Consider the following 14,375-nt stretch of genomic DNA (forward strand, 5'->3'; position numbering starts at 1 on the left):
TATAAAGGGCGCTTGTCTTTGTTGCTCTTCGTCCTGTCCAGACCTCCGAGAAAAACAACTGGAAACCCTAACCTAAGCTACGTGGTTGTTTTACACAGACCGCAGCCCAGCCTGTATTTTATTTTTTTTTATTTTTTTAACAAAGGAACCCGCAGTTTGATGTGAAGTGACCTTTTGTGGACTCGGGACGAGGAGCCACAAACACTAAAGTCACCAAAAGATGTTTTCAAGTTATTCTTATCGCCGCTTTAACAGATATATATATTTATATCAACAAAGACGATCAGGACGCCGCAGGTCTTCTCAGCTCGGTTAGGGTTTGAGCTTCTTTTTTCTGCGTGCGGCTTTATTGCCGTCACCATCATCATCACCATCATCATCATATATCCTAATATGTAATGAGATCATAAACCCGCCGTGCCTGTCGGCAACCTGCTGGTGAACAGGGCAGAGCGCTTGTTAGCTTCAGAGACAGAAATGTCTTGAGAGATCAGAATTAGTCAAGAGATTAAATGTTAGATTTACATTAATCCAGTGCACATCATCGCGGCTCCCGAAGCAATTTAAGAAAGTTAAAATGAAGCAAGTTAAGTTATTATCTTCATGTGCAAACACGGTAAGCTGTGAAATGTTTGCTCGGTCATCCGACCACACACTGGGGGGGTGGTTGGACCGGCCGAGCTGCAGCCGTGTCATTTAGACGCTTCGGGGGTCACTCCACATCACAACAAGTCAAAAGGATCCTCACAGGATTGAACCTGGCAACCTACAATCTGCAGAGACAGTGTTCAGACCTCAAAATGTACTCTGTGGTTGAAACCCCAACCTCCGCCGGCTATTTTTAGACGGAAGAATTCACAGAATTATGCATCTTTGGATTTATATCCGCAGCGAGGGCGCCGAGTTTCTTTTTTTTTTTTTTTTCCAGGAAGATTAACTGAGGGAATTCAACTCGAGCATAATAAAAAATCTGTTTTTGTGTATCATGCTTCCTGCTCTGGTAGCACCTAGCACCGCATTTGGAGCGGTATTAGAGAAACGCATGTTTGTTCCATGAAGCAGTTTCCTTTACGAGGTTCGAACCCACCAGAAATTGGCCTGGAACTCGGTTTTGGCCTCAAACCCGCGTTTAAGGAATTACAGCTTAAAGAAAATGGAAAAAAAAAAAATATTAATAGCACAAGACATAACACAAGCAGTGAAATAGCAGGGGGCGGTTTTTTTTATCGGCGTTGACGATCACGTCGAGCGCGGTCGGTGGAGAAGTCGGCACACGTTTCCCGACGGAACCTGTTGCTCGTTCCTCCGGTGAGACGCAGAGGTCCGTCGGCACAATCCCCGAGACGCTCCGCAAGAAGTCCCCCTGCCTTCAAACTCTAAACACCGGCTGTCCTAATCTCCGGTCTATTTTTAGTTTGCTCGTGAAGTTACGCAAGAGTTCAGCGTTAACAGAGGCGGTGGGAGGGGGGGGGGGGCGGGGGTCACGAGACAGGGTCGGTGGGGTCGGAGGGGGTCAAAATGGGTGGAGAAGGGGCGGGGGGGGGGGGGGGGGGGCGACCTTTCACGGTCAGCAGCGGCGGCGGGCTCTCGACGGTTCTGTTCGGAGATCAAGAAACTCGGCGGACGAAAAGGTCAACCTTCCCTCCGATCGGGTGAACTCAACCGAAGATTTCTTTGGGCGGCGGCGGCGGCGGCGCTCGGCCCAACACTTTGCTCCAGACGGAGTTACAGAAATAATTGTCGACGTTCCCCCGACCGATGAATCTTTCGGACTTTAGCGAGCCCGCTTACTTGTTTTATTGTTGTTGTTTTTTACCATAAAACTTTGTTGTTGTTGTTGTTTTTTGGGTGAAGATCTCTGCAACTACACTAGCTATTTGTGCCTTTGTGATATTTCCTATCCTAGTTTTGGATAGATTTTTTTTTGTTACACTCTGCATAAGCTTGAACTGTATTCTATCTTTTGTTAATTTGCAGATGTCAGCATGAACGTGGGAAACACGACCTGCTAATAAGCACGTTAGGATTTAGACGTTAGTATTTAGCGCAGCACCACAAGCATGGTTGTAAACTCTTTTTTTTTTTCTTATATATATATATATATATATATATGGGCAGCAAATAGGGATAGAAAATCAAACAGAAAGCCATCACGTTAAAGGCACCTACACATGCAAGTGGGATGGTATTAGCATTTTTTTACAGAAGCAGCATGTGAGAATTGTGGAAAATTACACGTGAACAGTTTATGTTTTAGTGTTGCAGTTCCCACATTACACAAAATTGTCTTGAGCAGAAATAAACGAAGAGTTATCGGGCACTTCAGTGCGGTGGTTTAAGACATGGCACGCGGATCACCGCAGGCTTTGTCAGCCTTATTGCGTCACGAGATCAAAATGTGTTTAGTTGGTTCCTCTGGCCGTGCCACAAGGCCTCTGTCTGTATCACAGCAGGGTTGAAGTAAGAGTTTAAAGAGAAAAATATCCTGGTTTGGAAGTGTGGTAGGAAAACATTGGTTTTCTTCTGGAAAATGTCCACAGGGTGACACACTACTTTACAAGGGTCTTTTGAGAGTGTCGTAATAGTTCTCACTCCCATCTTTTTTTTTATTTTTTTTATATATTTTGCTGGGAGACCAGGAAATGTTGAATGCTTGATCTCCTGCTTTGCACTTCGTGTCTCTGCGCAGGGCTTTTATATCACAGAAAATTACAAGTTGACAAGTAGAGTAAACAGACCTAAGTGTTGCATAAGTTCTGCTTTTAATTTGAATACCGCGTGCTGAAATGTACGTGGGCCCTTTCCAAAAAGCTGCTGGTCGTGCTGGTAAATACCTGTAACACAAGCTCACAGATCTCGTAGGGCAGGGGCTGCAGGAGCCGCTGTTGCCATGACGATAATTTGTATTTGATTATTTCTTTAATGTTAAGAGACAGACTCACGCTAAAACATGTTTTCCAGTGCTGTTTGGCTTAACGCTGTAACGATCTGTTAAATTTCAACTGACATGATTTTACAATAACCGTGAGGTTCTAATACAGAGAAAATCTAAAAAAAAAAAAAGGCAGGATGTCAGGTTTTCCAATTACAGCCTCGTCTGTGTGTCCTGCAGGTGTTTGAGAAGTTGAAGGACCACATGCTGATCCCCGTGTCCAACTTGGAGAAGGTCAAACTGGATGGAGCTCTCACATGCTGCTCTGTACTCATCAACAAGAAGGCCAACATCTGAGCGTGCTCACCAGGGGTTTCTCAGTGCACGGTAACCAAGTGGAGCCTGTAACTGATCACCATGGATCCCAAGCTTTTACAAAACAATGCTGGTAATTAGAGGCAGGATAGGCAAATTTAATGTAGCAGGGGAGCAAAGAATCTATTAATTGCAGGGAATTATGCGATCTCCCTATTATTAAATTACATTAAAAGATCTTAAAGTGTGTGAATAGTTCAGCGGATTAAAAAAAAAAAAAAAAAAAAAAAACTAAAGTTAGGATATAACATTGAAATTTGTCTTTTTCGCTCTTTATTTGGACCTATTCTCTAAAAAGCTTAACACAAAAGAATATGTTTGCAGGTTTGATAAATTCTCTCGTTATGAGCTCATACGTGATTTATAACATTATTTGCTTCTTTACTAGTCTACAAACTTTTTTTAATTAATTCCAGATTTATGGGTGAAGATCTAATTTCAGATCAGCGTAGTAGATCATGTGCAATGTTGAGTTCCCCCCTTTGAACCTGTAGCGCATGAATTGCTCGTTTATAGATCAGTCCTTGCTTTCTGTCCAACAACAACCCTTTCAGACAAAGCTATTCAACTTCAATAGTGGGCTGAGTAGGAAAATCACTTGAAGCTCATGGGCCACACAGAATACTTTAACATTATACTGAAAGAGCTCTTTGTAACCATTACTTGTCAAGAGTCCCTCCAGGAAATCACGATCTTGCGGTTGTAATTATTAACGCAAATCCAAGCGATTTCCGCAATATTTGAAAGAGCTTTCAATCTTACAAAATTCCGGCGATTTTATTTGCAAAAAAGGTTCTCAATAGAAGCTCTGTTGAAGGTACTACAGCACAAAGTGAGGCTTTCCAAACAAAACTCCCTTTTAAGCGAGTAACGCACATCGCTTTTCTTTCATTCTAATGGTATCATTATATTCAACTATGATTTCGTATTTGTGTGCATTTGCTTATATAACGAAATTGAAACCCATTTTTCAAATATTTCAATCTTTTACTTCTTAAATGTTAAATTACTGCTGTTTCCTTACAGTTGGTGCTAAAAGAAAAATTCCATAACCGCCTACACACTACTGTGTATTTCTATTTTTTTTTATTTTATTTTTTTCAAAACAAATGGCAATCTGGCGGAGTATGTTCTCATTCTGAAAATACAGTTCTCGAAAAGCCTGAAAAGCCCTCTGGAGATGTGAACCTTTGTTATGATGGGGTTTTTTTTTTCTTTGTAATTGATATTGAAAGTTCTGCCAATGAGACCTGAGGCACTGTTACTTTTCTCGACTATTGCTTAGAAATCATTGTTATTCCTCATACAGTACTGGAGAAGATTTTTTTAGTTTTTTAGTTTTTTAGACTGATACTAAATACCTGCCACCAGCTAGAGAAACTAACGGTAATTTATGCGATGCCACTGGGACCATCAGTGCTTGTAGCAGTTTTTCATCCTTTCGGTAAGATTCATGCAAACCATGCAAAAACAAAGGGGAATGACTCATACTTACTAAGAAGGCTTTAGTACACTGTGAAATGCAGAAGAGGTTTTTATTATTTTAAGATGAACGAATCTTTCCTTGACTCCAACATAACACCTCTGCTTCTTGTAGTATTCAATGTCTCAAAGGAAAAGCGATGACGTCACTCCTGCTGACTGATTCTGAAGGAACTGTAGTTTTCTCACATCATCGGTTCGGCCTGTGTTGGTGATTACACTGGTTATTTTTTTTTCCCTGTCTGGCAGTTTTTACTCCAGTACTTGACTTAGAGCGTGCTGTGAAACTGATGTCTGCTCCACAAAATCCAACAGGACCAAATGTGACTGCAGTCGGAGAGCTCGTACTCAACAGGCAGAACAAACCAACAACCCCTGTTTGGTGCGTTTCCAGTGGGAGTTTGAAGGATGTTGACCAGTTACGGTGGCCTTATCTCTTGTGTTGCTGAATACGTGTTTGAGGCCTGCAAACGTAACGTACGTAGACATGTACACGGTTTAAAGCCCGTCACGTCTGAAACCATGTCGTTTCTCAATGTGATTGTAAGTGAAAGTTGAGGAAATGACATCAGGAGGTGATTCAACCTCCCTCCATAGACGTTTGCTTATGGGCAAGTGGGCTGTGATGAAACATGGAAAGAATTCATGTTGGGAGGAGAGGCTTGTACGCCAGTAAACACTGACTCTTTTAAACTCTCTCTGTCTTTCTCTCGACTGTCTCGCTCTCAACACTCGCTTTTCTCCCACCCTCTGCTGTTGCCTCATAGACAATTCTGGGCTAATTTACGGCCCATGATATCATACAGTCTGGCGAACACTGTGGATGTGATGGGCTGCCGTTAAAGTGTGACAGCAGTGTGTTTTACAGAAGGCGGCTGGCTGAATGCGGGGTGATAGCATACAGTAGTTGCAGAGCCAGCTCTGATTCTCACGCTGCAGGCTGAGCGAGGCAGGACCAGACATCCACAGGCTGATAAGTAGTATATCGAGTGTTGGGTTTAAGAACAAGCCGGTTTTTCTGAAACCCTCATCCCCTCAGATCGTCCGACTCCGAGGCACCGTAACACTTATTTAGATTCTGAATGTTCTCATAAAATGAAATACATTTTTGTCCCTTGGCTGGCTGAACTGTGAGTAACTGTTCCCACACAACGTGCCGAGTTTGTTGGAGACTCGCATTTATCCTCGTACTAATCCCTCCATCCATCGCAGTAGGCATGGTGTTGTGATTGCCCATAGTCCATCTCAGGTCTCTTGGTTTTGATACAACTTGTAATAATAATTTGAATCATCTAAAAATGAGCCTTCCGTCTACTTTGTGTAATAAATCAACATCTCGCATTTATCTGTGTTGTTGTATGTTTTTGTTTCTAAATGTCATCACATTTACTCGCTCTGCTTTCAAGGACACGGCTGGTGTCGATCACAAAGCGCGGTGTGTGAAGATGCGGTGACGTTTCAACCTCAACCTGGGCCACAATCTAAATGTTTTCTCATTTGCAGTATTGCAGAGAAGCTAATGTTGTTAATGTTGAGCAGGACTCAAGCGACACACCTCTGCTTGTTGACCTCTACCACCACCTGGTGGCACTAAGAGTACAAGACAGACAACAACAAGGTTTGTAAAAAAAAACAAAAAACAGGCTTTGTACGGTTGCTGTTTGGTTGGAGGCAGGAAAAGCTTCAAGATGCTTGAGTGCCTCCTGTGTTATGTTTTGTAAAGTTTCATTATGAGCAAAGGCTGAAAGGTTCGAGGACTTTGCGGAAAATGACAACAACAAAAAAAAGCTTTTTGGAATTTATTGGCAAAACTGCAAACCTTTATAATAATGTAACATGTAATGAACAAAACACTTGTTCAGATGCTATTGGAAGGACATAACAGTGAGGATAAGATTAAACCGATATGTGCAATACAAATTGGTATATATAAAAACAATGTTCAGATGATATCAGAAGGAAATAACAGTGAGGATAAGATTAAACAGATATGTACAATACAAATTGGTATATAAAAACAATGGGAAAATAGGAGGAAAGGCCAGAAAAACATATTTCCTCTGGGTTTTTTTTTTTTCAGATGTGATTCACTTAGTATAAACAAAATAATGAATGTAAAATTTGAAAGAAACTTAGATTGAAATGCTACATAAAAAGTGAAACGGGCACCTTTTTACTTTAATTTTTTTTTGCATCCAGGTATTCAAACCTGCAATGTCCACAGAAATAATGCTGCGTTGCGTTCCGGCACGGCCATATTCATGATCATATTCAATATGCTGTAAAACACACAAAAAATGCTAAAAAAAAAAAAAAAAAAAGTATCTTGTAAGCTATTGATCCACCAAGCAGATATCAAAAGAAGACAAAACCATACACACAAATATAAAAAATATAATATTTAGTATGCCTAAAAACGTGAACTTTTGGTTTAAACATCTACAAATAAATCCCCGTGAAACTTGTACTTTTTATTAAAGCCTTTTACAGCTACTTGAATCTGCATCGATTTACAATAAGTTCTCTGGTCAGTACAAAAGTGCATAGTATTCATTTAACGGGCACCAGTGGAAACAAGAAACACTTGTTCCGCTGTACATTCAGCTACTGGGGAAGTTGGTGTAGAGGTTGCCTGGACCTCTTGCAGCCGTGGCCTTGCAGTTGAACCTGTCTGCGTGCTCGGCCACAGGCAAGTAGGACTGGTTGAGAAAGTCAGTGCCCGAGCAAGGTGGGACGCCGACTGAGCCATCGGTGCGGGAACAGTGACATGTTTGGAGGAGATCATCTTCTACCTCTGGGTTTCTTTTCTCTCTAACCCGCTCGTACACGTAGGCATTCCCCGCTGGGCAACAAACGACACTGCCTTTATTCAGAGTCACGTAGTCTGGGAAGAGTTCGGTCCCGGGGCTCCCGTCTACCTGCTCTCCGCTGGAGTAGCTTCCCTCCGGCGACTGGAGCTCTGTGGATTCTTCGGATGGCTTCCCCGATCCCAAACCGTCGCCTTCGCACATGATCTCCACCACAGAGGAAGTGCTTTCTTCAGAGTACTGCTTTGCTGTGACTGGAGGATCCTGCGGTGTGGGCAGTTATTCATTTGTAATACGTTGCGCTGGAATTGAGTGCGTGTTACACCATAACAACTTGTATCACTCTCAATGTTTTAATTGTGATTTTTTTTTTTACTTATATTTGACATCACATCCACGTATCTACCATCTGCATCTATATTGGTTTTATTGAATTGATATAGCTGAAGTCGATTTTTTTTTTTTTTCACTGGAAAAAACAGTTTCACCATAAAAACTCACGTGTAATGGGATGGACTGTGATTGTTTTTAACGTAATGGTGCGTCTACCATTATGCTCAATTTCTGTGGTTAATTGATTTACCCATTTCTGCTTGTTGATCTCTGTCAGGAAGCCTTGTAGGACTTTGTCAAGGTTGGGCACTGGTGGCCAAAAGTACTGCTTGAGCCTACTGAAAAATACACAAAATAATAAACATGCAACTTGTTCTTAAATCGTTTGATCAGAACAGTCAGTAACAGAATTGTTCAAACTTTTTGGATACGATGATATTCGATATCTTTTCTAGAACATGAAAATTCAGACAACTAAAAAAAAAAAGTTGGCGTGATTGTACAGTACAAGTTCCCCCTGTATTTTAAGTTTAAAATGTCTTGTGTCTGTGTACAATCTGAATGAATTGGGAGAAACTTCTACCTGAGGAACTTGGAGAACAAGAAGAAGAGGATGATGGTTGCTACCAGCATGGAGGCAGGAATACACAGTATGAGCAACATGCCTGAAAAGGTTATTCGCATCGCATTAAGGTTTGAATGGTAATATTTTTTAACAAAGAACATTACATTTTAATGTATTAAGAAACAGCAATGCAATGCAATAGACTACTAAAATTAAATAAGCTAACTTTAATAAACTAGTTGTTCAAGTTTTTTACTAAAAAGTAGACTACCAATCTCCTGAACTTCATTGCAGTTTTAAAATGTACATAAACCAATGGTGATTATGAAATAAATAAATGGATTACACAGGTTTTTGTACAGTCTTAGTGGGAGCTTACCGATGTCAGTGGGGATGTCACCAGTGAGCACATCTGACCAGTTGCTCCAGTATCCTGAGTAAATGGACCCAGTAGGTTTGGCTCTGACCTTAATGCTGTACCGGCTGCCTGCTACGACCTCGATACATGCATCGGTTCCCGGGCTCTTTATCATCTGGGCACAAAAATGTTGAGTTGACATTTCAATGTGAAGAAAATGAAACGATGAACTTGGCTTAACTGAATACTGTTAATATTTGTTAAGGTTTCTAGAATTGTAAATTCCACACTTTGGCCCCATCTGCTGGTAAGATCAGGAATGACACTGGCAACAGCTATTTTTTTTTTTTTTGTCCAATCACGAAAATCTATGGCATCATAATCATTCCGAAGATATTAAAATAAGCAACACGCTGTAATTTTAAGTGCACTTTTTTTTTTTTTAAGGCAATCTGAAAAGCACGAGTGAACATATAAAGAATTGCAAAGAAAAACAAAACAAATATATATATATATATATATATTTTTTTTTAGAGTGAGCACATCACTGTGAGCAGAGGATGAATCCTAACATCATCAACGACACCAATAAAAAGAAAAACGCAATTAAAAACACTGTAAATGACGTCTTACCCTCCATCCGGCACCTCCTCTGATCTGGAAGTCCACTTCATACTGCAGGTCATTCGAGAGAGATGGAAGAGGAGCTTCCCATTTCAGGCACAACTTGTCTTTGTTCAGCGCTCCTCTCAGATGAGCTGGTGGAGATGTTTTGACTAACAAAACAAAAAAAAAGGCGCAGACACCATTTGTCAGAAGACAAAGTAGGCCAAGTAGAGCGAGTAGGCCATGTCACTGACTCGATGTTAAATATTACTAATCATCTTATGTGACCGAAACATTTAAGACAACGTGAGGACATTTGATATTAGAGACAGAAATATAAGCAATACAGACTAAAAAAAAAAAATAGCAATAATTTGTTGTTTATGTATGTTTGTTTATTTGTTTTATCATACAGCCGCTTAATGATATATAATTCTATGATCCTTGACTTTCGGGAGTAAAACTGCGATTTGAGTTTTAAACACAGAGAGCACATCTAAAAGGAACACAGAAGAGAGGAACGATAAAAAAAAAAAATCTCTTACCGAAGTGTCTGAGCGTGAACTCTTCAGTATAGAAGGTTCTGCTGATTGGGTCTGGACTGCTGCTGAGCTTGATCCTGACTTTTCTGAACTCATTTCCACGGAAACCACAGAGGTCAGTGAAGTTCCCGACAGCCGGACACTCGGTCCATTCCGTCCAGCCCAACCGTTCACTGCAGGGGGGGTCGTAAGAAGCATCGCGTCAAACCCCAGAGAAATGAAATGAACATCGATTGCGTGTTTGGTTTTAGTAATTCGTGCTCGGTCCTACCCGAGATGTGTTTTGTAGAAAGGTTTGTAGTCATTTTCTGCACCATATCTGCTCCCATTCCAGCGACAGGTGACGTTGTTCAGGTCAGGGGTGAAGCAGATTAGTGAAATATCATCTGAAAAAAAAAAAAAAAGGACTCATTGAAGTGTGGCATTTATGAAGTATGAAGGATCTGGTGCTGCTCTACAGAAAACGTGTTTTTCTCTCTCTCTCTTTCACCAAGACGATCAGCCTTAAACTCACCTGCACTTTGGGGAACCGTAGCTCGCGCAGGATGCGACCAGCTGCTCCAGTGCCCTCTGCCTGACTTTGTGAAACATTTGAGAGAGACGTTGACCTCCTCACCCGGCACCAGAGAGTCCAGTGTGCCGCCCTGCTTCACCTGTAGGAATCGCAAACATCGTCGATTTGTACAATAAAATGCATGCGACCTTGCACTGCAAGTCTACAGGCGAAGGTATGTACGATTAAAAACTCAATGAACCAAAACCACAACATCACAGTTCAAAGTTCTGAGCGATTTTAATCAATGAACTGAAAACCGACAAAAAGCAGTAAGATTATCAGATGAGTTAGAAATGTAACAGATTACAATCAAAACTCTGTATATATATATATATATGATAGTTATTACAATTAACTACACAAATATAATTCTTTGTGCTTTTACTTGAAAAAATGTATCCCCAATTAGATGATGAAATTTAAACTTAATAATAAACTCAATAATTTATAGCTTTTTAAAAAAAAAAAAAAAAAAAAAAAAAAAAAGATTTCAGTCTAACATTTAAATAAGTCACAGCCACTAGAGCCAAAACTAATCTCAAGTTTTTTATTTACATCCTTCTCGGTAAACATCGCTCAGAAATGCATCCCTTTACCATGTTTCAGTGCGACATAATTAACACAGCGATGAGACCGACAGTATGATGGACAAAAGCCAATCACACCAACATAAGGCATAAAAAAAATACTTCATTACTTTATGCTTAATATGCGCAAGCCTGATTTCAAAGTAATTTTGGAAAGAATTATCGAATGGGTGTATCGAAGTGCTGCGTGTGTACCTCTTTTGTCTTCTCTCCAAGAACGCTGGAGGAGTATTGGATTCTGTATATCACATCATCTTCCAGGTACTTTAAGAGCGCTGTTTGCCATGAAACCTGCAGCTGTCCCACTTGGCCATTTGGGTATAAAGACACGTTGAAGGGGGGATCCAGCAGAACTAAGGACAGAAAGATTCTGAGATTAGGGAGGGAGGCTTTACACGGGGAAGAACACATTACAGGATTACACAATGTACTGGTGGGAAAATTCACTGTTGTTTGGGCAGCAGTTGAAGAGGGCCACTATTTTTTCACAAAAGCTTCCAAAAAAGTTCATTCATAACTTCATTTATACAGAACTGTAAGTTTGGAGGACAGAGGAGTCGGGATGCACCTAATTTCACCGACGGGGAGTTTAAAAATTGAAGGATGGGTGCAGGATTTATGCGACGAGACTTAACAAGTATGTAAATATTGTTTTAAAATAAATAAATAAATAAAAAAGTCTTACGATGGTCCTCCACGCTGACGTTACGAACGTAGAGGCTGGTGTTGGTCGCGCATTCCACCGCTTCAAGGCGTATTTCCACAAACAGCCAAACATCGGAGTCAGGAAACGAGCAGACGTGGAGGAACGTTTCCTCCTCTGTCCTCTGGACTGACATCTCACACCTCTTTGTGGGCTGGCTTGATTAGCATACGTCACAAACACAACACACGTTGGTTTACATCGAAATGAAGCAATAAAACATCTGTAGGGCATCTTCTTTCACACAGAGAAGTGCAGTTCAAACTAACGAGCTAATATATGGAGACTAATCAGACTCAGGAAAAACAAGATTGTCAACAAAAAAAAACAAAAAAAAAAATGATGAAACTGAAATAGAATAATTCATTTTAAAAAAGAGCAAACGATCAATTGACTTAAAATTGAAATAATATCATTGTATCACAGTTAGAAGCATATGTTAAAACAATTGTAGCATTTTAAATGTACTGAATATGATTCAGAGTACTCTTATTATTGGACTTTTACTGCACGTGATATACCTTCCAGATGTGTAGAATAAATCATAACGGCTGTCGTTTGCGGTCTCAAAGAAGCAGGTGAAATCCTGCTCTGTCCGAGTGAGACACTTCGGATTCGGCCCATCCTCCAAGAGCAAAACGACTGATCCAGAAATGACAAAACATAACATGAGCACAACTGGCAGTACTGAACTTATTGTTCATATCAAAGATACCTTTGCAAACAGGTACATTTTGTGAATGCTATTTTTCTGACCACAAATGTTGTCCTCATAAAACTTACACAAATGTATTTTTGGGACTCAGGTGACTCTGTCATATAATTTAACAAGTCATCGTTTTCAGTTTAAATAAACAGCAAATGAGAAAAATGCAGCCGGACTGAATTTAATTCAAATGGTGCTTCAATGGGACAAATTAAACAATCCGTGAGCCGTACCTTCCCTCGAGAGATGATTGACCATTGTATTATTGCAACGTATCCCGGGAACGAAGCCAACTTGGATCCACAAGCTAAAAAAGAGCATCTCCAACCTGCAGAGCAAATTCATGGTGAATTGAGGAGGTGCGTATTCTAGACCACCGTGGCACCTAAACTAACACAGCACTCGCTTGTGTACGCACATTGTTGGTGTTGTCTGTTATGCATGGTTGTGAGAAGGCTGTGACGAGCTATGGTTGAGGCAGGAAGTGAGCTTAGTGTACAGTGGAAGTAGGCACCAAAAAAGGCAGTTTGGGAGGAACGAACATAAATTACACCGTTTCAGTTAACAAATACGCACAATAAGGAAAAAAAAAAAAAATGGCAACTGCGGCTGAAAACGGTACGTTTCAGTTCGTCCTCTGACTGGGTTTGAAGAGTAAGCTCGGTTTTTATGTGTACTTAAAATAGGCGCTGTGTCCTTTTCACAAAACTATTAAATAAATATCCTGTCCTCGTGAACAGAATATTGAACAATTTCAGAAAATCAGAAATGTATTTTTTGTTCAAATAAACTGTCACGAAAAGACTGACAAGAGGGACTGTGTGATATTCAAAAAGGTGTTCTTTGGCTGGGGATGTATTAGCACGCACTAACAATGAAGCCTACTTATCAGTTGAAGAGTGCTGACACATGGACAATCTCTACCAAACATCAGAGTTTAGATGGCACCCTGAGTTTGGTGAAACTGCTCAGGAAGTTGTAAACGAGTTGACCACAAGTCGCTATCTTTTACGTCTGTATATTATATTTGGGCCCGGTGAGCCGAGACTGGTTGTAATATTTTTGGGGTAAGTCTGTCAAGTTATCAGGAAGACTGTTCAGTGAATTTACATGAAAAACTGCAGAGATGTTTTCTCGTAAGTCGGGGAAAAGCCCCCCCCGGGCGGCAGCGCTCATGAGCTGTCAAAACATAAAAAGCACGTGCCAAAGCCGGGGTCAAACAACTGCGATCGGATCAGTAAATGTGCCTGGTTGTCATACTTACCGGAAGAAATTTAAAAAAAAAGCATTTTTAAGAGTCCGAAGACGGCCGGGTGGAAGTGCAGCTTCCTCCGTGGGACATTTGGAGCCATCTGTGATGAACAGGGACTCTTAACGCTGACCTGTGTGACTTCAGTACACCTCGTGTTAATGTCGCCCCCACGATTCGGTCACAACGCGTGTAGGAACACGTCGTGACGAAACACTTGTGGGAAATCCTGTTCGGACGAGCTCACTCTGAGGCACCCTGTCGGTTAACGGTACACCAACCAAAACTGGCATCACAGCGGAGAGACGTTTGGATTTCCCCAACGCAACTAACACCGGCGCGTTGACGCGCAAATGTCGGGGTCAAACATTGACCATATAATGAGGCCAAGCAACAACAACAACAACAACAACAAAAATGACAGTAAAAACTTCCCCATACACTAAACTTCACGAATTACAACGACAGACACTCAAATGATCCATTTCTTCACTCATTAACCGGAAGCTGAAAACTCGAGCCTTCCCTTTTGGCCGTCAGCTACACGTTGGGCCGGTAACTAGTTCCTGGAACCGTTGAGTCGGAGTCTAAAATGCTTCTGGTCGTCGCCGCAAGTTCTTGGCTGGCAATTTGA

At 41.0% G+C, this 14,375-nt stretch overlaps 2 protein-coding genes across 5 annotated transcripts in view; one reads left to right on the forward strand and one right to left on the reverse strand.

The window, feature by feature from the left end:
- ddah1 (dimethylarginine dimethylaminohydrolase 1) overlaps window positions 1-6,074 on the forward strand; it is a 77,092-nt gene extending 71,018 nt beyond the window's left edge. For all 4 annotated transcript variants that reach the window (XM_069153107.1, XM_069153106.1, XM_069153109.1 and 1 more), the window contains one exon: window positions 3,113-6,074. In XM_069153107.1, the coding sequence (XP_069009208.1) occupies window positions 3,113-3,229 (117 nt within the window). In that variant the 3' untranslated portion in view covers window positions 3,230-6,074. The remainder of the gene's footprint in view (window positions 1-3,112) is intronic.
- A 436-nt stretch (window positions 6,075-6,510) lies between these two features.
- mpl (MPL proto-oncogene, thrombopoietin receptor) lies at window positions 6,511-12,866 on the reverse strand. Its single transcript, XM_069153110.1, has 12 exons — window positions 12,726-12,866; window positions 12,308-12,428; window positions 11,769-11,944; window positions 11,279-11,436; window positions 10,455-10,593; window positions 10,212-10,326; window positions 9,944-10,113; window positions 9,426-9,568; window positions 8,814-8,967; window positions 8,453-8,534; window positions 8,120-8,207; window positions 6,511-7,800 (listed from the first exon to the last, which is right to left on the reverse strand). Exons 1-12 carry the CDS (start codon window positions 12,835-12,837, stop codon window positions 7,330-7,332), a joined length of 1,929 nt encoding a protein of 642 aa, XP_069009211.1. The 5' UTR covers window positions 12,838-12,866; the 3' UTR covers window positions 6,511-7,329.
- Window positions 12,867-14,375: the final 1,509 nt, after the last annotated feature.

Source organism: Embiotoca jacksoni, unplaced genomic scaffold (assembly GCF_022577435.1).
Source record: "Embiotoca jacksoni isolate LCO1_2020_lvr unplaced genomic scaffold, fEmbJac1.0.p SCAF_19, whole genome shotgun sequence".
NCBI classification, from domain to species: domain Eukaryota; kingdom Metazoa; phylum Chordata; class Actinopteri; family Embiotocidae; genus Embiotoca; species Embiotoca jacksoni.

What these genes read in the sequence shown, in the direction of transcription:
- mpl (XM_069153110.1), bottom strand. Translation starts at nt 12,837, where the DNA reads ATGAATTTGCTCTGCAGGTTGGAGATGCTCTTTTTTAGCTTGTGGATC. An exon ending in CAATCATCTCTCGAGGGAAG is followed by an intron (nt 12,429 to 12,725) that starts GTACGGCTCACG and finishes TTTCTGGATCAG; the next exon opens with TCGTTTTGCTCTTGGAGGAT. An exon ending in AGATCAACAAGCAGAAATGG is followed by an intron (nt 7,801 to 8,119) that starts GTAAATCAATTA and finishes CCCACACCGCAG; the next exon opens with GATCCTCCAGTCACAGCAAA.